Here is a 25686-nt window from a genome sequence, read left to right on the forward strand (position 1 = left end):
AAGCTGATAATGCCCGTCGTCCAAGCCGTTGCCAGCAGATACGCGGATCCACTGATACGAACTAGTCCTGGTCAATCTCGTCAGCAACATGTATCCTTCAGAATTGTTTTATACAACTAAAACGAAGACTAAAAAAAGCTAATAGCTTCATCACCAAGAAATGAACATTTTTATTGCAAAAGGACGATTTGAAACTGCGTTTTCGTACAGCGGTACGAAAGTCCATCTGCATCCCCCGAGAGTCCCGAGAGAAATGATAAAATAACGGATTTAATGACGCTTCGAATGGTAAGTGCTAAGAGCAGTTTATTGATTATCTCTCTTAGTCCGTTCTACTGCTAGTTCAGAGCACATTTCAACCCCAGATGATTCATTTGAATTATCAATGAAGCCTACCGTAACGCTTAAGCGTTACGGAATTCAGCGGGCATATGAATCGGCAAACGATGGGCAAAGATGGAATGGAATCTCGCTTGCATGTGTGACTTGTAGCATAAATTATTGACTAGTATTTCTTACATTATAAAAAAACATTTTTTTTTAATTCAGTTCAGAAGAAAGAAAAGAGTCTAATCTGACACAATTATTGATAATAATAATCTGACTAGTGACTCGCACCGGTGGGCTGATCATCGAATGGTCTAACCTCAGTGGTGGGTTTAACTGTAAGCGAAGTGAGCGGCCGCACTGCGTCCGATGGTTGGTAAGATGACTCGAATTCACAAAGAATCTTTCCTCCGGTCACCAGATTCCATGTGGTAAGGGATCCCCAACTTTCTTTCTGTTTAGAGCCTCCGAGAGACTAAATACAACTAAATATGTTTTAGCTGTCCACGTGGAACGAGGAGGCGTGACGGTCCCAAATTGAGATAAAGTGTTGGCTGTAATGTGTTCATCGCAATGACCGGGAAACTGATGAGGCGTATCGAGGAGTACTGCTGTGGTTATAGCGTCGTCTTATGAAGGATAGGAAAAACTTGTAAGTTCGTAAAATTGATAAAGTGACATAGGAAAACCCCACGCTTTATTGTGTTTTTGTTGTGATTTTAGTAATTCTGTAAATTTGTTGACTTTACGAGGTTTTTGAAGATAATTTTTATAAATAGCTTAACAGTCGCACACGTTTTGGCGATCGTTTGAAAACATTTATTTTGTTATCGTAAATGTTTTTCTACGAAAATTTTTAAAATGCCTTTTTGAATATTAAAATCTTGTTTTCCTTACCAGATACTAATCATAGTCTTGTTTCTAAGGTAGTTTCGTGGGACAGCTGCTTTTAAATAAATTTATTTCGAATAGTATTACAACAAGCATTGGTTTATAAATGATTATATCTTCGTTTAATCTTTATAAACATAATTTTCTTATAAAATAATTTGGAACAAAAATGTGTAAAAAATTATCCAGGAAATCGTAGCACATGGTCCATCCACACAGTGAATAACCCTTCCGTTTACAGGATATAGGCATCAAACGTTTCCTTTCAGTAATGATAGCGGCTTGTCTAGCGTGCAGGCAGCAAAAGTAGAACGGCACCATGAGTTCATCAGCATCAATACCGACTCCCCTGATAAGATGTCCTTTCTCTGAATGATGCCACCGTATGATCGCCGCTCTTTTCTTCTTGTACGCGGCTCGAGGCGTGAACTTTTACCCAGCCAACCAATCGCCCTGGATACACTAGTAGGAGGCCACCGATTGCGCGTACCGACCAGTTGAGTGACAGCGTAGTAAATAGTCGTGACCGACACCGACCGAGAATCTAGAGCAGTTTCCGCCGGTTCGTACAGTACGCGCGTGGGGCAAAGATCCTTTTGCGTGCTGGCTAATTCATAATTGGTGCAGGATGCTCTCGTTGTTTACAATGTAATGCAAGTATGCACCGTTTACGCCATTGCAGTAACATAATTCGATAATATTTTGAAACGAACGACGCCAAATGTTGACGCTATAGGCCGACGCATTTCGTTTGATAGAAGAAACAACGGAGCAAAAACATATTTTGTGATTGGAGCAGCAGGTAGAACGTTTTTTTTTTTTGTCTTATGCACGTTATCATCAGGGAAACAAAAATTGCTCTTTATTTATAGGTTCATTCATCCCTGATCAGCTGTTCAAACAGCAAAATCGTTTCGTTCTACAGTCATCGCAACCTAGAGGGACACAGACGCCCCAGAGGTATGAATCAGCTTTTCCACCAGTTTTATCACGAATTTATGGGTCATTTATTCAAAGAATTTGCAATGCAACAGACTTCATCTTTACGAAAGCTTTGTTACATTTTTACAACAAACGGTCGCCTCGTTCCGAAGTCTATTAAAAACAAACTTATACACAGATCTCTTTTGCTGAATTTTAGCAAAGCCACATTTTCCGTTGCACATTTGAAATGCGCAGAAGTGGAACGCACGATGTAAACACATTCAAACGGTGCATAGTATTAGCAGGGTTGTTCAGCTTAACATACGAAGCATTCGTAAAGGGACATACGGGCCAGCGAACGCAAAAGTGAAAAACGTTGCGATGAATTGCGGTGTCCAACCCTGCCATGCAATCGCACACACATATATACATTGAACGCCTGCTCCTATACAAATCGTAAACAAAAGAAACGGCTGACACTTAAATAGGAGGATTGTTCGAAAAACAAGGCTCAATTCGCTCTTGATTCCCACCGTGGAAGGTTGTGCGTATCTAGTGTGTTGTGTTGTTTTGTATGTTTAGTTAGTGTGCTTCTGGCATTAGAAAAAAAGTATTAAGTGTTCTATCTTTTAACAACCGATCAAACGAACGAATAATCTTTTCCTGTAGTGAAAAGGCCAGTGATTTACACATCGCTGCTCTCTTGTGTTGGGATTGCGACGTCATTTTGTGTTTGTGGCTTGCTGCCATTTTGCAATAGGTTAGTAAGGGAGAATTGAACATACAACCCGCCCTAAATTTTTCCAGTGTGAAAACGAGCCTTTCCCTTATCTAACTGCTTGTTTTTCGCCACTTTATTCGTTAGATCTTTTGCCAGCCTGAAATTAGAAGCGCAACCATGAAGTTTCTAATACTCATCGTCGGCTTTGTCGCGGCCGCTAATGCGATATCCATCTTTGATCTCGTGAAGGAAGAGTGGACCGCATTCAAGGTAAGTGCGTGCGAAGCAACTAGGTTTTAGCTTTGACCGGGTGGTTGTGGTTAGGGAATTTGAAAAGAAGACACATTTTCCCGGTGGAAGTATCGTCACGCCTGTCTGCTCGTATCTTGTTCAAGAGAGGGGCGGTAAAGTATGATCCGGAAATGGCCATCGAGTGTGTTTAGGGCATACACAACACCACTTTTACCCGGGTACGAATGACGCCATCGAATCGAAACACGAGAAGGCGAAAACGAGGAAGAGAATAGAAGAGGGAAGGTTAAGGCGTAACTTAACAACAACGCTGAAAATTCAAGCGATTACGCGATGGACGCGCGATTTGCCCTTTTAATACGTCGCGCAATTTCATTATCACAACGGATGGTCAGCAGCTGGTTACGGGAAGAGTGTTTTTCTGGGTCATTAGAAAACGGGAAAGAAGACCGCAACAAAGCGGAGGATGCGAGTTTACAAAATGGCCCCGTTTGCTGTGCCATGAACTTTCGGTTCGGGGACGTCCCGGAAAAAAATCGGTTGTATATCGCCAAAATTCAGTTCGTTCATCTGTATTCCTTTATTCTTATCGCCCAACACAAAGAGAACGATAGAAAGAGAGAGAGACGGAGGCGGGGAGGACGTGTTTGACGACAATAGGCAAAGAGCGAGCGCAACGGGGTGCTGCTACACATTGGCCAAACGAACGAAAACATCCCCCGTGATTGAGTGCCAAATACGCATTTCAATGCCATAGTAACTGTGTGCGTGTTGCTGTGCTAGGCAACATCGCTCAGCTGGTTATGTTATTTACTGTTTTTTTTAAGTGCGAATATTCGCTTTCGACACCCCACACACCTGCGAACAAGCATAGCACACACACATACATATACATATACATACACACACACATACACACACACACACAGAGACCAACATTGCCTTCAATGTTTTGATGTTTTCTTCTTCAAGCTCTCTCTCTGCGGTTGCTTGGATTTTGTGTTTTATGCGCTTTGTCATCGACGATCAAAGCAGGCTAACTCTGTTCTGTTTGTGTTTCAATGAACGTGATCGTGTTCTACGGCTCAACCGAAGGAACGATCGTTAGCCTCAACCTTTTTTTGAATGTTTATTGTTGTTGCAATGCAAAATAAGGAATCAGAAAATAGTCAGCTAGAAGGGAATATGATGAATTCGTATTTTACTGGTGTGTGTTAGCTGTAAAATGTATGACAACTCCGCACTATTATAAACGATCTGCATTTTTCTTCATTTGGAGTGAACTTATCTGGAAAAGCTGTTCTACGGGAATCACACTGTAACGCGATATTATGCAATCGAATAATTATGATGGTCCAAGATGCTGGAAATGATTAACAAAAGTATCTCATTTATTTTCAATTTTCGTTTTATATGGCATTTTTTCATTTAGTTAAGTGATTAAATCCCTTTTGTTCGGAAATTTCCACCACAAAATCGTTCTTCCAACCCCATTTACGATAAATGCGGTATTTTCTCGTGTCCCGTTCATCCTTTGCGAGCTTTTTCATGGCACGTCTCGGATGATTGACCCTTAGGCATAATATGATGATCGTTGGCGCGTATGTTGTTGGCATTGAATATCAATCTCTTGACCCTGAGACGACGAAGCGTGAAGATTGTACAGTAGTCCCACCATTACATTTATGCTGGTGCTTAGCCTCGATCCTAGCAAGTCCAGTTTTTTTTGCCACTATAAGGTCTTCCTTTGTTGACCAGCTACACCACTGCGCTCTCGGGGCGTTTTGATGATAAGGGAGAACAGGAGACAACATTGTGGGTACACCCTTTGCGATCACTTTGGCATGATGCAACATAGGGGCGTGAAATACCAGCTTATTCAATCGGGTTTTATCAACTGTTGATGCGCTGGTTGGAATTGTAACTGATGAGAAAAAAATCACTTCATTTTTTCAATTTTGTCTGATCATTTCCAACTTCTTCTAAACTTTATTAAGCAGAGGGTAATGATCTTAGTTTTACATAACATTTACAACCTCTAGGGCCTGTCTAGAACGAAACACACTTACAGTTTCTTAAATGTATGATAAAGGTAAGTATAAGGTAAAGTATGATCCGGAAATGGCCATCGAGTGTGTTTAGGGCATACACAACACCACTTTTACCCGGGTACGAATGACGCCATCGAATCGAAACACGAGAAAGCGAAAACGAGGAAGAGAATAGAAGAGGAAAGGTTAAGGCGTAACTTAACAACAACGCTGAAAATTCAAGCGATTACGCGATGGACGCGCGATTTGCCCTTTTAATACGTCGCGCAATTTCATTATCACAACGGATGGTCAGCAGCTGGTTACGGGAAGAGTGTTTTTCTGGGTCATTAGAAAACGGGAAAGAAGACCGCAACAAAGCGGAGGATGCGAGTTTACAAAATGGCCCCGTTTGCTGTGCCATGAACTTTCGGTTCGGGGACGTCCCGGAAAAAAATCGGTTGTATATCGCCAAAATTCAGTTCGTTCATCTGTATTCCTTTATTCTTATCGCCCAACACAAAGAGAACGATAGAAAGAGAGAGAGAGACGGAGGCGGGGAGGACGTGTTTGACGACAATAGGCAAAGAGCGAGCACAACGGGGTGCTGCTACACATTGGCCAAACGAACGAAAACATCCCCCGTGATTGAGTGCCAAATACGCATTTCAATGCCATAGTAACTGTGTGCGTGTTGCTGTGCTAGGCAACATCGCTCAGCTGGTTATGTTATTTACTGTTTTTTTTTAAGTGCGAATATTCGCTTTCGACACCCCACACACCTGCGAACAAGCATAGCACACACACACACATACATACACACATACACATACACACACACACAGACCAACATTGCCTTCAATGTTTTGATGTTTTCTTCTTCAAGCTCTCTCTCTGCGGTTGCTTGGATTTTGTGTTTTATGCGCTTTGTCATCGTCGATCAAAGCAGGCTAACCCTGTTCTGTTTGTGTTTCAATGAACGTGATCGTGTTCTACGGCTCAACCGAAGGAACGATCGTTAGCCTCAACCTTTTTTTTTTGAATGTTTATTGTTGTTGCAATGCAAAATAAGGAATCAGAAAATAGTCAGCTAGAAGGGAATATGATGAATTCGTATTTTACTGGTGTGTGTTAGCTGTAAAATGTATGACAACTCCGCACTATTATAAACGATCTGCATTTTTCTTCATTTGGAGTGAACTTATCTGGAAAAGCTGTTCTACGGGAATCACACTGTAACGCGATATTATGCAATCGAATAATTATGATGGTCCAAGATTCTGGAAATGATTAACAAAAGTATCTCATTTATTTTCAGTTTTCGTTTTCTATGGCATTTTTTCATTTAGTTAAGTGATTAAATCCCTTTTGTTCGGAAATTTCCACCACAAAAACGTTCTTCCAACCCCATTTACGATAAATGCGGTATTTTCTCGTGTCCCGTTCATCCTTTGCGAGCTTTTTCATGGCACGTCTCGGATGATTGACCCTTAGGCATAATATGATGATCGTTGGCGCGTATGTTGTTGGCATTGAATATCAATCTCTTGACCCTGAGACGACGAAGCGTGAAGATTGTACAGTAGTCCCACCATTACATTTATGCTGGTGCTTAGCCTCGATCCTAGCAAGTCCAGTTTTTTTTGCCACTATAAGGTCTTCCTTTGTTGACCAGCTACACCACTGCGCTCTCGGGGCGTTTTGATGATAAGGGAGAACAGGAGACAACATTGTGGGTACACCCTTTGCGATCACTTTGGCATGATGCAACATAGGGGCGTGAAATACCAGCTTATTCAATCGGGTCTTATCAACTGTTGATGCGCTGGTTGGAATTGTAACTGAAGAGGAAAAAAACACTTCATTTTTTTAATTTTGTCTGATCATTTCCAACTTCTTCTAAACTTTGTTAAGCAGAGGGTAATGATCTTAGTTTTACATAACATTTACAACCTCTAGGGCCTGTCTAGAACGAAACACACATACAGTTTCTTAAATGTTAATATGACGCACTTCAAAAGCGTCACCTATTTTTGCTTTTGTTTTTGTTTCCTCGAATACCGCCAGTGGCCATTTTATAAATGAGACAGTATGATAGAACGCGTGCGATTAATGAAGTGTGAATTATATAAACTCGATCGTCAAACTACTTGTTTGTACGACACACAGACACAGCTTTTGCTGCTTTTAATGTTGCTTTGTTCCCTTATTGATTCCACCAGCACTAGCAGGACAAATGAGTCACATTCTCCGGACTTAAACGAGGCTGTTTTTGTTTATGCCCTTTCTTCCACGGGAACTTATGTCTATTTCGCTCAATGTTTAACGGCGAAAGGGGTGTCAGAAGCAAAAAAAAAAAAAAACAGACAATCGACAACAAGCAAGTGGTAACCGTACGACGAAGCGAGGACGCATTGCATTGAACCAGATTAGTGTCCGCGCCATTTTGTGCTGCACGTGTGCACGGACTGACCGAGTATTTGCCGGAATGGGTCACGGCGCGGCTATGGACTCAAAATAAGCCTTATCAAAACACGTGCACAGTTGTTTGTATGTTGCACAGCAGAAGAGAAATTACCACGCATATACATTATGTACATGTTACAATTCATTTATAAAAGATTTGTATTTTAGAAAATACAACTTTTGATTTGTTTCTTTGCCTCACAAAGGGTTGGAGCTTATTAAAACAATTTTGTCAAATAAAATCAATAAACACACATTCATACAAAGTCATACGTGGCTGCCCTTTCTCGGGTTTTATGATTAATCATCATATAATTACATTTCTCACTGTATTCTTCGAATTGTGTCGCGTAAACACAAGAAAATTTGTTTATATAAAAGGGCAGTTTGTTTCCCTCCACGCACAACTTCCGCATTGCTTATGCTGACTCAGAGTTTAATGAGAGTTCAAAACAACATAAATGTATTATTGTTCTCCATTCTGTTGCATTATTGCAGCTGCAACATCGTAAGAAGTACGAAAGCGAAACGGAGGAACGTATCCGCATGAAGATCTACGTACAGAACAAGCACAAAATTGCCAAGCACAATCAACGCTACGATCTTGGCCAGGAGAAGTTCCGTCTGCGCGTAAACAAGTACGCTGATCTGCTGCACGAAGAGTTTGTCCACACCCTGAACGGTTTCAACCGCTCCGCCGGAAATGGGTAAGTGGATGTGTGGGAATCATCATATCTCCTTCTGTACTCGATATAGAACCTGAATAGAGTGTAAAATTAATTCCACTCCTTGGTCCGATTATCATTGTAGACCTCTGCTGCGTGGTGATCTGAAACCGATTGAAGAGGCAGTTTCCTGGATTGAACCGGCCAACGTTGAGGTACCGAAGACTATTGACTGGCGCAACAAAGGTGCCGTCACCGCGGTTAAAGATCAAGGTATGTTCGCATAACAAGCGATATATATATATATATTTTTTTGTAACAAAGTTCCCAAGATTTTTTTAACTCGTTCCCATGTATTTTTGTTCTTGTCTCGAGCTTTTTTAAGCGTTTCCATCTATTTTTGTTCTCATCCCGATGTTTTTTTTTTATGCATTCCAAGTCGCGTTCAAAGAATCTTTAAAATGTAATTTCTGCCTTTTATTTACTACCCAGTATAGGTAGATAGTGTTTATGTCAGGTTCTCAAAAAGCTACCAACACATATATGAGAACCTAACATTTTGAATTTGAAATTTGCTCTCAGCCTTTAAAGCTGTAATTATAACTTGTTTGAAGATAAAAATTAACCTGGGTTAGGTATAAATAAATTACCCTTTTGACAAAATCTTTGTAAATCCGTCAACGAAGACACAACGAAGGCAAATTTGTTTTAATAAAAAAAACCCTTAGTAGCGGTTATTACGGTAATTTTGGTCGATAGGGCAATTTTCATATAATTTTACTGAAGGTACATTGTTGATGTTATATAAATGCATACCCTATTGACAAAATCGATTTAAAGCCTCCAACGAAGGCACTACTAAGGCAAATTTGTATTACAAAAAACCCTTAGTAGTGGTTAAGGCAGTTTTGTCAATAGGGTAAATTTATGTTTTATACCAACTTTCGCCCACCTTACACCTTGTGTAAAATTGGGTGGAAATTATTTTCTTTTTATAAAAATACGACCAGGCCATTCTACAGGCCATAAACTTTTATACGAGAAACTTACTGTAAGAATTAACATACCAAAACGAAATAAAAAATCAGTAATAGAAACCTGAAATATATTGGAACGTTTAAAACGTTTAAAAATAGCGGAACAAAAACAAAAATATATGGGAACGCGTAAAAAAACTTTGGTACAGAAATAATTGGACACGCGGTAAAAAACCTTAGTATAAATTGTTTCAATGTTGCTGGGATACCTTGTATATCTTTTAACTCACATAACTTCCCAATGATTCCCCCAAAACAGGACACTGCGGCTCGTGCTGGTCTTTCTCTGCGACTGGCGCACTCGAGGGACAACATTTCCGTAAGACGGGCAAACTGGTGTCCCTGTCCGAGCAGAACCTTGTCGACTGCTCGCAGAAGTACGGCAACAATGGTTGCAACGGTGGCATGATGGACTTTGCGTTCCAGTACATCAAAGACAACAAGGGTATCGATACGGAGAAGTCGTACCCGTACGAAGCAATCGATGATACCTGCCATTACAACCCGAAAGCCGTCGGCGCTACGGACAAGGGCTTCGTCGACATTCCGCAGGGTGATGAAAAGGCGCTGATGAAGGCACTTGCTACCGTAGGCCCAGTATCGGTCGCCATCGATGCATCGCACGAATCGTTCCAGTTCTACTCGGAGGGTGTGTATTACGAGCCGCAGTGTGACTCGGAACAGCTAGATCACGGTGTGCTAGCTGTCGGCTACGGTACGTCCGAGGAGGGCGAAGATTACTGGCTGGTAAAGAACTCGTGGGGTACCACCTGGGGAGACCAGGGATACGTTAAGATGGCACGTAACCGAGACAATCACTGCGGTATTGCTACCACTGCCAGCTACCCGCTGGTGTAAGTAGGGAAAAGAAAAGAAGAGTAGCATGATTAACGCGAGAGAGAGAGAGAGAGAGAGAGAGAGAGTGTATGCGGCATTTTTATGTTGTGTGATATATACAATTTAATTTCGGGCAGACACCGATCGAAACTGAAAAACGAATAGACACGCACACACACACACACATATATATATATGGTTGTACCAGGAATCGTGGTTATTCGATTAATTGAATGAACGATTTAAAATCTCCACAGCATCAATTACACAAGGGGGAGGGAATCATTATCTGTATGCCATCAAAAATCAACACGACCTGTGTGTGAGTGTACTTGCTGTGTTCTTTGTTAAAGAAGGCGTAATTCGTAATTTTAGTTAGTTTTTAGTGATAAGTTTACAAAGAAATGAATAAACGTAAAGCGTAGATATTACGAAAAAAATTTTGGTACTTTGATTTGAGTGTCGTTTCATAAGAATCCTTAAGCTTCGTATATCAATGCTTAAACCATATCCCTATCGCAACTTAAAACATATCACTGAAGAACACAAAAATGTAGAGAAAATATAGATCCCATTGTTAACTCATCTTTCGAATGTGGTCCTATTTGACTGCTACATCCAGCCGTAATTAAGTAGGATGCAGCGTCTTTATGTTCTTTAGTATTCGCCCAGAATGAATGATTTAAGATTGGGTCCAATTTTATGTGTGGTATGGCGATCGATCTTGATTTAGAACAAAGATCTGATCATCAGAGACTTCACCGAGGAAAACACGTGGTTTTAGAAAAAAAAACCTCTTTAGCGTTCCTTCATCAAAGCGAATCGCACAATTGTAGAATCAATTGACGATTGAATTAGGGGCTGACAACAACGCCTCTTTAAAGATTCTCCACATAATTTTTTTTAATAAAATGTTTTCTTCCTTGGCAAATTTCGTGACTGAAAATACAGTATACGCATAAGTTGGGGCAAGCGAGTCATCTAGTATTTGTTCAGTAAAAATTCAATTAGACGACCAAGTGAATATAAGATATAGTATACCAAATATCATGAATAATTGTAAATTTTTCTCACTTTTATCCTCTTTTTTTCTGTTGATCAACATGATCCTACAACGTTTCAAGAAATTAAAAAAGCACTCAAAACACCAATAAACAAAATATCCAAAAACTGTGAATTATATGACAAAGTTGAGACAAAAAGACGTCGAATCATGAAGTCAGCTCAAGAAACAATTATTTTTTCATAAAAAAATATCCAAAAATCTATTTTTAGAGCAAAAGAGCCATAACTACTGTTTGGAAAAAGAGCGCCACATACTTTTCGCGGATTGTAATGCGAATTGAGCCATAAAAAAAACAAACATTTTTTGTTCACAACTACGAGATCTTAATACTGGATTGGAATACACATCCTGATCGATTCGACTTGGGATTGAATCCTTGAATCAGATTCGCATGTTTTTCATTAGTAGTTCAGAAAGAAACAGGTCGATGTTTGCTTATAAGCTTAATAGGTCCCAAAGAGGGTGGCCAAGGGCTAGAATGGAATCGGCAGTGAGATCAGTGACCGAAAGGAGCACTTCGGTGACACAAACTACTTTAAAACACGAAGTTTCACCGATAACACACGTGTAAAGCTAAAAACCCAAGGAATCAAATTCTAATACCAGTAGGGAGCTATTATCTGGTCATTATGAAATTATTTTTAAAACCAATAAAATGATGAATTACCCTATCTGGAACTAATTAACAGGTGATAAATAAGTGTAACATGACAATGAAGGCAAATACAGCTTTGAAAAAACATGTAAGTAAGTTACAAAATAAATTGCTTAACGTGGCACACTTACTACAATTTCCGCTACAATCAACCTTCGCACGGACTGGTTTTATACTGTTCCTGTTGCTTAAGACCATCTCGTTGGGACTGTTTGGCCCAGTAACGTGGTATCAACTAACATCTCACAAACTTGACGATCGTCTTATGTGTGTTTTGAGAGAACACATTCAAAATAATTGTTTAACATTCAACAGAAGTAGATTTGCAGAAGGATTCCTCCCTTGGATTGTCGCTTAATTCTTCCTCGCGGCGATGTAGGGGATATTATTGACATCTTAAGCTGTTCTGATATTTGCTCTATAAATCGGCATGCTCGTTGACTCGCCGGGAATCCATCCAGCGTAAATTTACACGGTTTGCGCTGCGTTACTGGAGAGTCCAGGTGGATTACAATAGACGTTGCGCATTACTTGGCCTGGAGTCGCTAAAACAGCGGAATTGTAACGCGCAGAGACTTTTTGTCATAGGTCTACTTGACAATCGTAACGATTCACCAGCGCTGCTCTCTGCAATTAACATTTACACCCCAGCTAGATCACTTCTTGACGTAGGGGAACGTCGTACTCGTTTTGGCACCTCTGATCCGTTCCTCGTCATGAGCCGCGAATTTGACGCCGTGTGTGATCGTTTTGAACCGGATCTGGAATGCTCTGCGTTCTTTAATTGTATACGTACAGTGCGACCCATTACTTTTTTTTATTCATAAAGGACGGCCAGGCCGTACTGCTTATTCGACCCATTACTTGATGAATGTAAATATGTAAGGGTTAACTGTAAATGTAAAACGTCTAAAAAGTCGCTTCAAGCGGACCATATGTTGTCCCTTGAATTCAATAAAATAAAATAACAAAATAAATAAATGGGATTTTTTTTCTTTTTTATACAGGTTTCGGGTCCATCAATACACCAGTATTTTTAAAATTTGGTCAACAAAATCGCCAAACAGATTTCTATTTCGACCGGTAATGTGATAGAATTATCCTTATACCGTACTCAGCCACAACTCGAATGGTTGTATGGGCTTCATCTAGAAAATCTAAATATCGATTATCAATCATATTTATAAGCAATAGCCAGGCAAAATTTAGAAGATTGAAATTACTTTTTTCTTTCTTAAAGCTCTTTCCGAAAGGCCCGATCGGACGGATTATTAGTCTTGGATGTAAATGGCGATAAATTACCTACATGTGTAAATGCAGTAGACCGTCTCCTTTTCGTTATGGTATTTTGTATAAAACCGTGAAAATACGTTCCAACTCTTGCTATGCTTCGGGGCTTTTGGATGCACATAATTTGTCCATAAGCTTCTTCACAACGCTTTTAATGTACTTGTTATACACAATTTATTTCACAATTGCTACACCAACGCGCCACGTACACAACATTCATTCAACTTTAGATAAACTTGAAGCGACGGTCAGCGTATGCCACCTGCCCCGTACGGTACTGTTGTTCCCGCTGGTCACGTTCATACTTCATCATTTTGGCGTAAGCAATGATCGGTATGACGACGGTAAACAATCCAATCTTAAACGAGCGTCCGGTCGGCTTGAAGTGCTCGTAGTGGTTAACGCGCATCGCCTGGAACCGTGCTAGGCCAGTATCGAACTGAAAGTGGAGCAAAATGCACAGGTTAGGGTATGTTTTTATTGGTGACCATCAGCTTCTGTCCCGGCACGCATCCTGTCCGTACGGATGGTGGTCAGGTTGATGACATAACCACCACAATCAGCAATCGGAATGGAATTTGGGGGAGAAAGCAAACACACTTACCACACCACCGCTTTCCCCGCGCAGATGATTGTGCGGGTTGGTCATCGTGCGCCAGTACTCGTTGCGGAGAGCCGCACGCCGAGCGGCCTTTTCCTGCAGGCTCATGGTGATTTTAAAGGAACAAGTCTGCTGTTCCGCCGTGAGAAGAACGATTCTGCTGCAGTATTTGTTGTTTTTTCGCGGATCTGTCAAACGACTGACAATCCAATTAGCAAGAAGAAAAAGGTTGGTCCACATTCTGTTTATTCGTCAAATTTTAAAATTGAACGAAAAACACCCTTGAGGCAAGATCTTGGCATCGATAAGATGAAATTCTTTTCTATTCATACAATTATTGAATTCTTCGATCTTTTCTTATGCAGTTTGCTTTTATAAAAAAAATATTTCATTTATCACACTCATACACTTTAATACACTCAATCGGAAAATTACTTCACGAAAGTTGGTTGTTGTCTTTGGCAACGGTGAAATATTGAAGTCGACATTCGTCAAGCGGGACTTTCACCGAATTGCAAAAGCAACGGAAATGCGGCAACCCATGGAATATGATAAATTTTACGCATTCATTGTACACTATATTGAACATTCATCTTATAAAATGAAGAAAAAATAAATGAGAAAAAAAAACTAATGTAGCGTATTCACAATTCCAACGTACAGTTTATTTTCGTTTTTCCATACATATGCTTACATAGTAATATGTTTACGAAGCCTTAACGCTAGACTGGATAAACATCCGGGGAAGAAGAGCCGTAACTACAGCTCTTATACAAGAATATTGTATCAATTTGTTTGTCTGTTTGTCGTTTTTTTCTTTTTTGCTGCCTGTGTACAGTTCAGTTCTTTGCGTTTTGCTTCTAGACAATCCCTGCCTAAAACTGTGATCAATACAGTACTTCTCTCAGGTTGAAAAGTTAGAATTAGCGAGGCATATTGGTGCCTCTACGTTTGATTTAAAAGCAAAATTCAATCAGGTGGTCTGTCACATTCTTTACATGGATAGAAACCATCGGGGACCGCAGAGGGTGGGAAAAAGGAAAAACCGTTACCATGTACAGTTGCACATGTGGGTCCAAAAATGATTTTTCAAATCAATTGCTTTAATGGCTGCTCACTTTCTCCGAATGGTGAGCGTCACCATTATGCACCCCGTTACATTTCTCGCTGGTGCCATTCGCCAAGGGTACTGTGCCATTCACACGTGCCTTCTTCGCGATGTGTTGCACCGCTTCCGACTGAGCTTCGCCGATGGGCAGATCGAATCGATGCTCCAGCGTCATATGGCTGAGCGGTGGCAGTCCAACGCAGGCGCGCAAAATATTCTCGATTGCTGTTCGTTGACGGAAAAGCGAATTTACCACCGGTGTTCCCTGCGGTACGAGTGGCGCCTTGCAAAGGTAGCTCAACAGCGAAAGTACCGACCGGAAGGGTACAAACTCTGCGCCGGCCTGTTCCTTGCGCCGGATCTGGATGCGGGAGCAAAGTTCACCCAAAATCGCCAGATCAAGAATGAGTGGCGTGGCAAGGAGCGAATCCTCGCAGGTATTATGAATGACCAGCGTGTTGTGGCCACCGAGCATGATCTGGCTCGTATACTCGTCCATCGCTCGCTTGCTGTCACCGACGTACGGCACGTACTTGATCACGACACAGTGATCCGGATGCTCGTCCGCACCGTACAGGATGTGATTGGAGGCGACCATATCGTCCACTACGTTGCTCTTCGAGATTTCCTTCGAGCGGAACTGCTGCGGGGCCGAGAGATTCTTGCCATCGTTGTTACCGAGATGGTTGTAGCTCACGATCGATACCGGCTTGATGCCGGCCGACACGAGGAAGTCTACCAGCACCGATTTTAGCTTGGTTTGTCCAGATTTGAAATCATCACCGGCAATGAAGGCACCATAGTGCTCGGCCATCTCAATCACACCGGGAACAAACGTGTTTTGCGGGGATCCGTTGATGTAGATGCACTAAACAAAAATAAAATAAAAAGGACATTGCAAACATAAAGCAATGTAAGCAACTTCCTCGACCAAAAAATCGACTTACATTTTCGGCAATTGCAGCCATAGCGAAGATCGTCGACGGCGAAATTTCCGAGTGGTTCTGCTTCAGCGAACGTTCCAAGTCAGCCATCGTGGTATTGAGTCCGTCCTTCACCTCAGCAAAGCGTTCCGTATTGGCCGTCCATAGAATGACCACCTTATCGACGCCTGACTGTGCCTTGAACTCGCGAATATCCTTCACGATCTGCTGATACTGTTCGTAGCGCGTTCCCTGGATCGTGTTATCCGCTCGTTCCGCCTGATTGGCCGCAATAAAGTCCGGATCGTAGATTGATGGTCGAGGGCGCATCTGCGACAACCGCTTGTACACCTGATCCTGCAGCCCAACTTCGAGCACCTGCGCTCGCTTCATCGCTTCGCCAATGTTCATCGAGCTGATGTCCCAACCGTCGACGACGATATCGTTCGGATTTACCATCGGTACGAGCTCGTTCATCGGGATGTACACATCCTGCCCGGATGCATCCGAACCGAGCAACACGGTGGACGATTGCGTGATCGAACCGTACCAGTTGGCCTTCTGGGTGCCGTGACGCGTACGCCATTCCAGGCTGTGTTTGTTTGCCTCGAGGGCGGCGGTTAGCGTCGAACCGTTGTTGCCACCCCAGCCAACCAGCATCAAGCCCATCCGCGGAACATGGCGCTCCGTGCGGATGTTCAACTCCGTAGTTTCAGGTTTCACCTGCGAAATGATAATGTCCCCACGGCACGCGAAGGGAAAGAAAACCAAAAAAAAACGAAAAAAAAACGAAATTTTTACTAACGAACCGACCTTGGACTTGACCCACCCCCTGTAGTGTACGGATAAAGTATGATCACCGTCTGGTGAGGGATAATATATTCTAATCACGATCGTTCACGTTCCCATCCGCGTCTTGCGAGCCTCTCGGCGATGGTTCCTAGGTAATACGTTTTGCATAATGTTGTGTCCTTCTCCTGCACGAGAACGGGTTTAGAATGCGATGCCCCATCGAATGACTGGCAGTTTTGCTTTATATTGTGCAACATACAAAAATAAATTGGCATTATCTGGGATTTTATTTGCCGATCACATATTCCGCCCGGAACGACACACACTCCACACCTCACACCTTATTCCCCTCCTGTTCGATGAGGAACAAAGGGAACGCTCGGAACATCAACGGGAAGATACACATCATTCGTGCGCATTATCTTCCTCATTCTCACATTTATTTTCGTTTTTGGTCTTTGCATATTTCGTAACTGTTGCTAACTTTTCCATCAACCGTTCTCCGGTTGAGCTTAGCGGAAGGAATTACGTTCTCTTCATTATCTTGCGCAGGGACGTCACCGCGCCTCGTTGGAGCTGTATTCTAATTGTGCGCAAAGTGCTCATTAGTACCAGAGGGCTCCGAAGGGAGGGTTGAAATGGTGGGCGAGAAAGGAACCCTGAACGGGCGCGTATCAAACCGAACGCCTCATCAATCAGGTGACAGCAAACAAGCAAATGTTAATTGTTCAAACTGACAAGAGGAACACAAACACGTGTGCTGTGCGCCACATTCGGGCTTGGCGCTGGGTGACGACGTGGGCCTGCATCTGACCGTACGTAATCAAGGTAAATTTGAATACAGTTTTTACACCAATCACTGGTGCACCCCTTATCAAGCTAAATAAGGAGATAGCAAAAATAGACGCTACCCCGGAAAAATGTCCCCATGCGCCGCCGGGTGCAGGAGATGCTACGATCAGATAGATGATTGAGGAATAATCATTCTGGAACCACCGTACTCATTCCCCCCAAAAACTGTTATCGGTATGGAAATATTTATTTTGACTCCAAGATGTTGATAATGACCAAACAAATCGCACCATTCGAAAAGTTCAACGTTCTTGTTGGCGCATGGTTTTAGAAACTTTGGAACTTTCTGAACCGTCTCTTGGCGCAATTTTTCTTCTGTAGTAGCATGTCGACCTCGGAAAATTAGCGTTAGCGGCCCATACAGTAGAGGCGGGATGGTCTTCACATGAAAGGACCGAGGTTCAAATCCCATCCAGACCGTTCCCCCTTAGTGAGGACTGACTGTCCAGCTACGTGATATTACCAAGTCATCAGAGATGACCAGAGTGACATAGAAAGTCGTTAAGCCAAGAAGAAGAAGCCGTACATGTAGTGGCTTACCAGACAACGGTTTCGATAGGATTTGATACTTAGTCCTTTAGAATTATAATTATCTATTATTGAACAGGCCGTCCGACGTTATAGTGGGGTCCTCGTAATGAAGCGTAAGCGTTCATTCATGATACAATATCGCTTTAGCGTGTAACAATTTAAATCTAAACCAAAATGGCTCTTACGGCTTCTATTTCTATTCCGATCATGCTGCTTCAGCATGATTTTTACAAAGTTAGATAAAAAAATTACACCAAACCGATCGGCTTCTCCCGCTGGGCGGGATTCCGTCTTTGCCTATCTAGACCGACCTAGTCGGCGGCTTCAGATCGTACGACCATATGGCCTGAGTCATTTTTACATCTGTTATCATCGGGTGATTTTTCTTTTTTATCGTGGCCTTAACATAGCTTTTGCTGCAGACACCCAATTAGGTAACGTTTGCACCGGCAACAATCAATCGATCGTACATTTTGAACCGAAAGAGACAGGTGTAAAATTAAATTAATACACGCGATAAGCAATCTTGCCCAATGCGTGATAAGCCGAGATTGAGGCAATGCCCCGACGGTGGCCACCAAACTGGACGGATCCCAAAAATGTACGGATCATGTGTTGTGGTTCCGCTTCTTATCGAATGTTTACTGCAACGAAACATGCATTCCCACCGATATTCCATGTACCATGAGTACACGATGATCGGTTTATCAAAATATTCCAAGCCCGTTTGCTTCTCAGTCAAAGCAACCAGGGTAAATATTGAGCTGAGCATCACCATATCCATGGGGATGAGAGGGTTCGTGGTATAGCCGGCTATCAGCGCTCGGTTTGTTTAGCTGTTTAGCGGATCCATATCAGAAATCGTTATTGGTTTTTTTTTTTACTTCATCCACACATAGTAGAATCCTTGCGTTTGTATCATTCTGCTACGTGTTCTGTTTTTAAAAGCTTCCAAAAATCCCTGCACTTGAATATGGGCGTCACAGATAGGATGAGTTTGTTATGACAGTAGTTTTCGAACGCATGTGGTAAAAACTTGCATCAAAATCCAGAACTTTTACGAAACGAAGTTGGACTTTCCGGATCCTCCTGCCGGGTGGGAACGGCGGTGATAGACGGGTGGAAAAATCGATTTTCACTTGTGTGGTATGCCGCGATGCTATTTTTAGAACCGTGGAACAATCCAGTTCCTTCTGGGCAGTATCATTTTCCCACAGAATTTGTAAGTCTATGCGGTAAGTACTGTTTTCGATCGATATTTCCTGACCATGACCCTGGTGGAGCCTCATTGTCATCTCTACGTTTACTTCGAAGTACGGCTACGTACATTATTTCACACATTTCACATCTGCTTGTATTCCCACTCCTCCCATCATCGACAGGTTGCCGTGGAAACCCCCCGTACACTTGGTTCGCTCCGGATGGGACGCATTTCTAGCTTACCGTGTATCCGCTTGGGCCGCTGCTAACCACGGTGGTCGTTTGGTACTGGTAGTCCACCTCAATATGTTCGTCCGTGTAGTGGACGCTCGGTGACAGAACCTTTAGCTGTGAGGATGCCATGCTTCCTGTGTTAATGTATCCGTTTGTGCTGCCTGCGAATAGTCACATACACTTCGGGTATCAGAATTTCGCACTGCTCGTTGAACAACAACTTTGGATGCACTCTGTGTCGATAATGCTGACGGTACACGCGGGATAGATGGATGGATGGATTAAAGCGGTAAACTAGCGACAGAGAGCACCGTACCGGGTATGCTACCTGTATGTCACACTGATCATAAAATCACTCAGCAATGGGAAAAAAGCAACACACGGACAAATATGTATCCTTTCTGTTTGGCACACGGAACAAATGGTCACTTGGTGAGTGGTATATTGAAATTGTAGCCTGCCTTTTTGGTGTTGCTGCGGTGCCCACAGGTAAAACAGCGGTGACGGTGATTTGATCCTACCGGAGATGAAAACCGAACGCAAGTGGTTCCGCCGCTTCGGGTACGGTTCGTATTATATACTACCGCCTGCCTACAGTGGCACAAACTAATCGTGGCAGTGTCGCTGGAAGGGAAAAGAAAAAAAAACTTAATAATGTGTAAACAAAATTCTACAAGCATGGTTGGAAAACGCACATATTGGGCTGGGATTAGCGCATTTAAAAAACGGTTAATTTGGTTAGTTTTTTTTTATTTCTAATTTCAAAAAATTAACTTACTATTCAATGAAGACTCTATCGCTTTTCAAAATGAATTTCCTTGACGTGATAAAATTTTAACATGAATCTCTAGCATGGATGGAATTTACATGGTGCTGTTGGTGTGTACCACACGTTTCACGCGCTTATCGGCTCAGAAAACAAACGAAAGCACGAAGCTGTAAATGCAGGGAACAACAACCCTTGAAACGAGAGGCGCATGGACAGTTTCGGTTTCTGTCGAGAGCTCAAAATGTTTCCGAGTTTAGTTAGAACTCTGGAATTCAAATTAGAGAATGAACCTCTTTACAAACGTTATCGATCTTGGGGCGCATTTTAACTCATGGTTAGTGACTTTATGTTGTGGGTAGGACAACATTAACATACCAGAACAGTCATTCGTTATTATAACGAATTGAATCCGGTCAAGTGTTACCGTCGTTATACGAAAACCCTGTTGTACTGATCTAATAGGTCATCCCAGCTAGCTAATGGCTTACTAGACTTGTTTATACCTCGTGGTTGGATAGTCTGTCCTCACTACGGGGCTTGCTTTCGATATAAATTACATGAAAGGGGAAATATTTCGTTCGGCGTCGAAATAATTCCATCACAAAACAAGGTTAAAAAATAGTTACCAACCTGCAAACATCTGATCTGTGAATGTAGATCTGGTCAACTTTTGTAGATCGCCGTGGTAGACATTTGTCCGTAGACAAAATGTTAAGATCTTTTGGACGATCAGGCCTCTTGAGTGATCTTCTAATGCCAACTGTGGTTGATTGATTTACTGATTAGTTAAAAACTGTCCAATATCCCACGTGTTTATCAGTTTTCAGAATATGATCGTGCCGAATTCAACCATAAAGTACTTAACTGCGAGCAACAAACCAAAGCGTTCCTGCTTTAAATGCTCTTAAATGCTGAATTTTTATTTGCACTTGATGCGAAAAAATCATTTAAGAGGTACTCGTTATGAGATAATTGACTCGATGACTCATTTCAAACAGAATATCAGAGAGTGATCTTTATAAACCTTAGCTAGTTGAACTTTTGTTAAAATTTACTATTCATTACAAGAAACGTGAATAGTACAGCAAATTATAAATAAAAAGTATAACGGTACATACCTACTTATCACAAGCTGCAACCTTCCTTCGCGGTCTTAGTATACTACAATAATCCTTGATACCGTTCACGGTCTAGCGCCGTCGTCAGCCTGGAATGATACGTTTGCTGAAAGACAGATCTTATTTCCTATTACCTTATCGCCCAATGTTGTGAAATAGTTATCTCCATTTGTGACAATCTCTTCAGCGATCTTGTCGATGCTTTCAATTTGAAATAAGATTAAATATAATAATGCTGTGACGTTAGAAGTGATTCTGCGTTCAACTAAAAAAACCACTCCACCTGGTAACCATCAGTCAACAGACTCCGGAAAATGTTATCCGTCATGTTAGAAAACCAATCCATTATAGCACAGTCATGTGAGAAATTATCAGCAACCAAGGCACGGCACATCTATCTTCCCAACTGACCGGGCAGTCACCATGTACCAGCCTCCATCCAAATCAATGCATGTGTGACCAGCATAAATATTTTTTTAAAATTTCTAACTTCCCATATTGTAAGCATGGGGACGCACCAACGCTAAGCAAACCCCCCCCTGTATGCAGGTGGCCTTGATCCTGACCAAAAGGTAGGTGCATCGCTTGATGTCGCCGACACCGTGGCTCATGAATAAATTAAATGACAATTTATTTACCTATCGATGGCGCATCGACGTGCCCACATTTATTCCGGGTTTGGAGATAAACACGTGTGCCCCGTTTCACGATGATAATAAATGGTGATATGAATAAATTTGATGGAACAGGTTTTTCCCCTACCGAACGGGACAGCATCTCCGCCCGTTGAGTTTTGATGAGTGTTCGCAAGCCTACGTTGCGTTGCGGATTGGGATGGAAATTTGAACAAACATTAATTGTATCGTTATTCTTGTTTATGTTTCAAGCTCACCTTTCAAACACGGGAGCGAAGTTAAATGTTGAAAAAAAACTACATCTATCTACAGCTACGAATCTCTTCTCCTTCTTTCACGATATTTAAATTAAATAAAATTGATAAGTTCAAATAATTTAAACTTATAATCATTTCAAAAATATACATACATATGTGAATTCTTAACATGTATTGAGTTCCTTGGTGCATTAACCTTTGTTAATGTCCCTGGAAGAGCAAACTTCCAGAATGGTTTCTATAACGCATCCATTAAGTAAATAAACCCTAATTGATTTGAAAAAATACAGATTATTGGAGGTATAGGCTTTTTTGTAATAAAAATACATCACGCCTGGAACAGTGCACAAAAGAGTGAATCTTAATTGTTAGTAATAAAACTAGAAATGGATTAAAAACAAGATCCATGTAAAGAAGTATAATCCTCAATTATATTTCAATCATTATTTCTATGTAAAACAGTTCCTCTTAGTTCACAGATCGTAAATTAAGCTTTAAAAATATAAACAACTTCTTCTTCTACCAATCCAATCCTTTTACCATTTTAAAAATCGTTTTCCAACACCTTGCTTTGCGACGCTTCAATTCGAACCGGATGGTGGTGGCCTCGGCGGACCCTGGGTTGCGAAAGGGTTCCTCAGATACAGCCCTCCTTGCGGTGGCGGTTGCATATGCGGTATCTGCTGGAACTGTTGCTGATTGCGTGGAGCAAAGCGTGGCCGATAGGGCTGATGCGGTTGATTAAAGCGTGGATTGTAATTGTGATGCCAGCTGGTACCAGATGGATAGCGTGGATTAAACTGTCTGCCGCCGCCCTGAGGCGGTGGCCGTGAATATGGACCTCTAGATGTTGACGGACTCGGATGGCGAGGATTAAAGTGTTGGTGCTGTTGTGGCTCATCACCCATCTCGCTACATTCGCCATCCGTTTGTGGGTGCTGCCGATTAGCAGCACCCTTCTTACGATTTCTTTTCGCCATCCTTTCCTCCTCATCGTCCGAGTGTTCGGCCAGATAGGCGGGAATTTCATTATCGTGCATCCAACTTGCATCGGAACCTTTCGTGCGCATCAGCTCCGACAGAATAATGAACGATGTGTACTCTGTTCGGGGTGCGCAAAACACCTCCATCCCGGTGGTTATGTTTTTGGTCAATATTTCCTGATTCGAGTTAAACAGCACGCAGTAGATGGGCTGATTTACCTGTCCGATCACGTCAAATATTTTGCCCAATGCACGTTTTCCACGCTCGAGAAATAGGACGGTGTCTAAATTAAGTAACTCAGCACCGGCAACCGACTGCACCAGTACAATCTGTGCCACGATCGAATCGATGTGGCCAATCGGTTTACATTCCGTCTCCGGGACGGTAATGGTCAGCTCTTCGATAGGTGGCAGCTCGTGGGGCAATATTTCACCCGCAGTACGAATCGGACCCTTGACGGGATCGTCATTTTCATCCTCCGAAGAAGCAGCGCTAAGGAAAGTAAACACGATCGTTAGCTTCGTACAATGTGTCACTTATTTAAGTACTTACTTTGTGTCCATCGTTTCAGCATCGCTTACCAGTATTGGATCATCCCGCACACGATATCCTCCGGCAGCCATGGTGCTGTCTTTAACAACCTCAACATCACTATCGTCTGAGGAAGAAGATGACGCACTAACGACCTTTGCGTTCTCCGCGACATTGGATGCGTCAGTGTCTTCCGCTTCCGACTCGGAACTACCGGAATATTGACACAACATTGACAACGAGCTATTGCTGATCTTTTGAACTGCCTCTGTTTCGAGCTTTTGTTCGGTAGCGATTTGTTCTTGAATAGAAACAATAGCCACTGGAACCTGCTCCGTTTCTACCGGTTCCTCGATTTCCATTGCCTGATTTGTAGCAGGTTCAGTCGCAAGATCCATAGTGGGAGTTGGTTCTTCCTGTGCACTTGCTTCAACAACCGTAGAACTGATTTCGCACACAGTTTCTTTAGATTCTTCTACCGCTTGGTCCAATGATGTTTCTTTGGATTCTCTTACGCACTGTTCATCTCCTTCAATTTCCGAAGAAGGTTCTTTGTCGTCAGTTTTTAAAGTGCACTCCGAAGCGTTTTCTTTGACTGTAGTAATTGATGCTTCCTTTACACATTCCACCTCTGTCTTTTCGTTCAATTTTTCTCCATCAGTGCTGCTTTTAGAAAGCTCATCCACTGGAAAATTGGTATCCGCTGCAGATGGCGTTAGTTCAATGGGTTTCGCCTCCATTTGTTTATTCTCATCCAGATTTACTTTCCCGCCATCTTCTGTAGCAATGGTGGAGGAAGATTGGCTGCTAACTTCACTCACTTCTGCTTTCGTTTCTTTGACCTGCACTTGATCGCCATTTTTTGTTTCATCCGATTTAGCTAATTCCTCCATTTTGTTTTGCTTTACAATGATCGCTGCGTGTAGATCGTTGATATCGGTTAAATGCCGTTTTTCGGTACACCGTTTAGCGGCAAACAGAAAGCACGTGCGAGCAGTTCACTTTTGTTTGTTTACAATCTGGGTGACATGATGATAGAATCAGTCCAAGTAACAATTACGGAACGCATTGCCTTCCGACAACCATTTGCCATTTTCCGATATTTCGGATATTTGAATGCAGTATTTCATGTCGGACGATTCCACAATTTGTAGAAAATATTCAAGCAAACAAACTGGAAGGAGGTTAACGGGCCTAATAGGTGACAATATGACTGGAGTCTCCAATAAGTCGTACGATTTGGTATATTTCGGTTTTCCATCACTTGTGGAAACAAAATAGCAATTGAGGCTGGTGTCATTGCTCGGTGGCAAGTCACTTGTTACAAGGGAAATGTATGAGATTTGACAGCAAGAAAAAGAAGAAGAGATTTGACAATTGACGTTCAACCTCAGCTGTCAAATCCCATACATTTCCCATGCAACTAGTGGCATGCCACCGAGCAATGACACCAGCCTGACACCCAAAAGTTTGGTCGGAAGAGTGGCTGAGGATGCAAAAGCGAGTTTACCTTTGAGAGAAAAGTGACAATTATTATTTTAGCGGCGTTAAAAATGTAACAAAAAACTGTCAGTTGAAGTTCCACCTGTAACTTCATGCTGTGTAAAAAAGGCCTTTTCAAAACTGTTGTCTGGGAAATGAAGTTTTTACGAGCCGTTTACAATCGTTCGTTGATTTGGTATCGGAATTTTAAATGCGTAATTACAGAGCAAATTTACTTCTGTCTTGTTAAAATTAACCTACTCGGGCGTAAAGTAAGTTTAGTTGTAATTAATTTTGAAGAAACCGGCGCGACACATTTAAACTTAATAATTTTCACCCATTTCCATCGATTCACTTCGAGTTGAAAGAGGTATTTACGTCTCCGTTTTCGGTTGTCCTTCTTCATTTTCCACCCTACGCAGATCGTGTTATTTATTTTGATTCCCACTTCGTGCTTCTGTTTCTTGCATTCGTGGAACGCATCATACAGAGAGTTGTCAAAGTCGTA

The 25686-nt window shown here is 42.0% G+C and overlaps 4 protein-coding genes across 4 annotated transcripts in view; 1 reads left to right on the forward strand and 3 right to left on the reverse strand.

The window, feature by feature from the left end:
- Window positions 1-3028: 3028 nt before the first annotated feature.
- Window positions 3029-10185, forward strand: LOC126556194 (cathepsin L-like). The gene is made up of 4 exons (XM_050211419.1): window positions 3029-3133; window positions 8110-8318; window positions 8422-8549; window positions 9573-10185. Exons 1-4 carry the CDS (start codon window positions 3041-3043, stop codon window positions 10169-10171), a joined length of 1029 nt encoding a protein of 342 aa, XP_050067376.1. The 5' UTR covers window positions 3029-3040; the 3' UTR covers window positions 10172-10185.
- A 3182-nt stretch (window positions 10186-13367) lies between these two features.
- Window positions 13368-25686, reverse strand: part of LOC126556435 (uncharacterized) — a 507197-nt gene continuing 494878 nt past the window's right edge. Inside the window, exons 2-3 of the mRNA XM_050211700.1 lie at window positions 13766-13894; window positions 13368-13600 (exon numbers count right to left, since the gene is read on the reverse strand). Of these exons, the coding sequence (XP_050067657.1) occupies window positions 13388-13600; window positions 13766-13870 (318 nt within the window). The 5' untranslated portion in view covers window positions 13871-13894 and the 3' untranslated portion in view covers window positions 13368-13387. The remainder of the gene's footprint in view (window positions 13601-13765; window positions 13895-25686) is intronic.
- LOC126556040 (inositol-3-phosphate synthase) lies at window positions 14866-19627 on the reverse strand. Its single transcript, XM_050211206.1, has 3 exons — window positions 19412-19627; window positions 15818-16516; window positions 14866-15738 (listed from the first exon to the last, which is right to left on the reverse strand). Exons 1-3 carry the CDS (start codon window positions 19529-19531, stop codon window positions 14866-14868), a joined length of 1692 nt encoding a protein of 563 aa, XP_050067163.1. The 5' UTR covers window positions 19532-19627.
- Window positions 22763-24600, reverse strand: LOC126556022 (H/ACA ribonucleoprotein complex non-core subunit NAF1). The gene is made up of 2 exons (XM_050211180.1): window positions 23718-24600; window positions 22763-23657 (listed from the first exon to the last, which is right to left on the reverse strand). Exons 1-2 carry the CDS (start codon window positions 24587-24589, stop codon window positions 22763-22765), a joined length of 1767 nt encoding a protein of 588 aa, XP_050067137.1. The 5' UTR covers window positions 24590-24600.

Source organism: Anopheles maculipalpis, chromosome 2RL (genome assembly GCF_943734695.1).
Source record: "Anopheles maculipalpis chromosome 2RL, idAnoMacuDA_375_x, whole genome shotgun sequence".
In the NCBI taxonomy this organism is placed as follows: domain Eukaryota; kingdom Metazoa; phylum Arthropoda; class Insecta; order Diptera; family Culicidae; genus Anopheles; species Anopheles maculipalpis.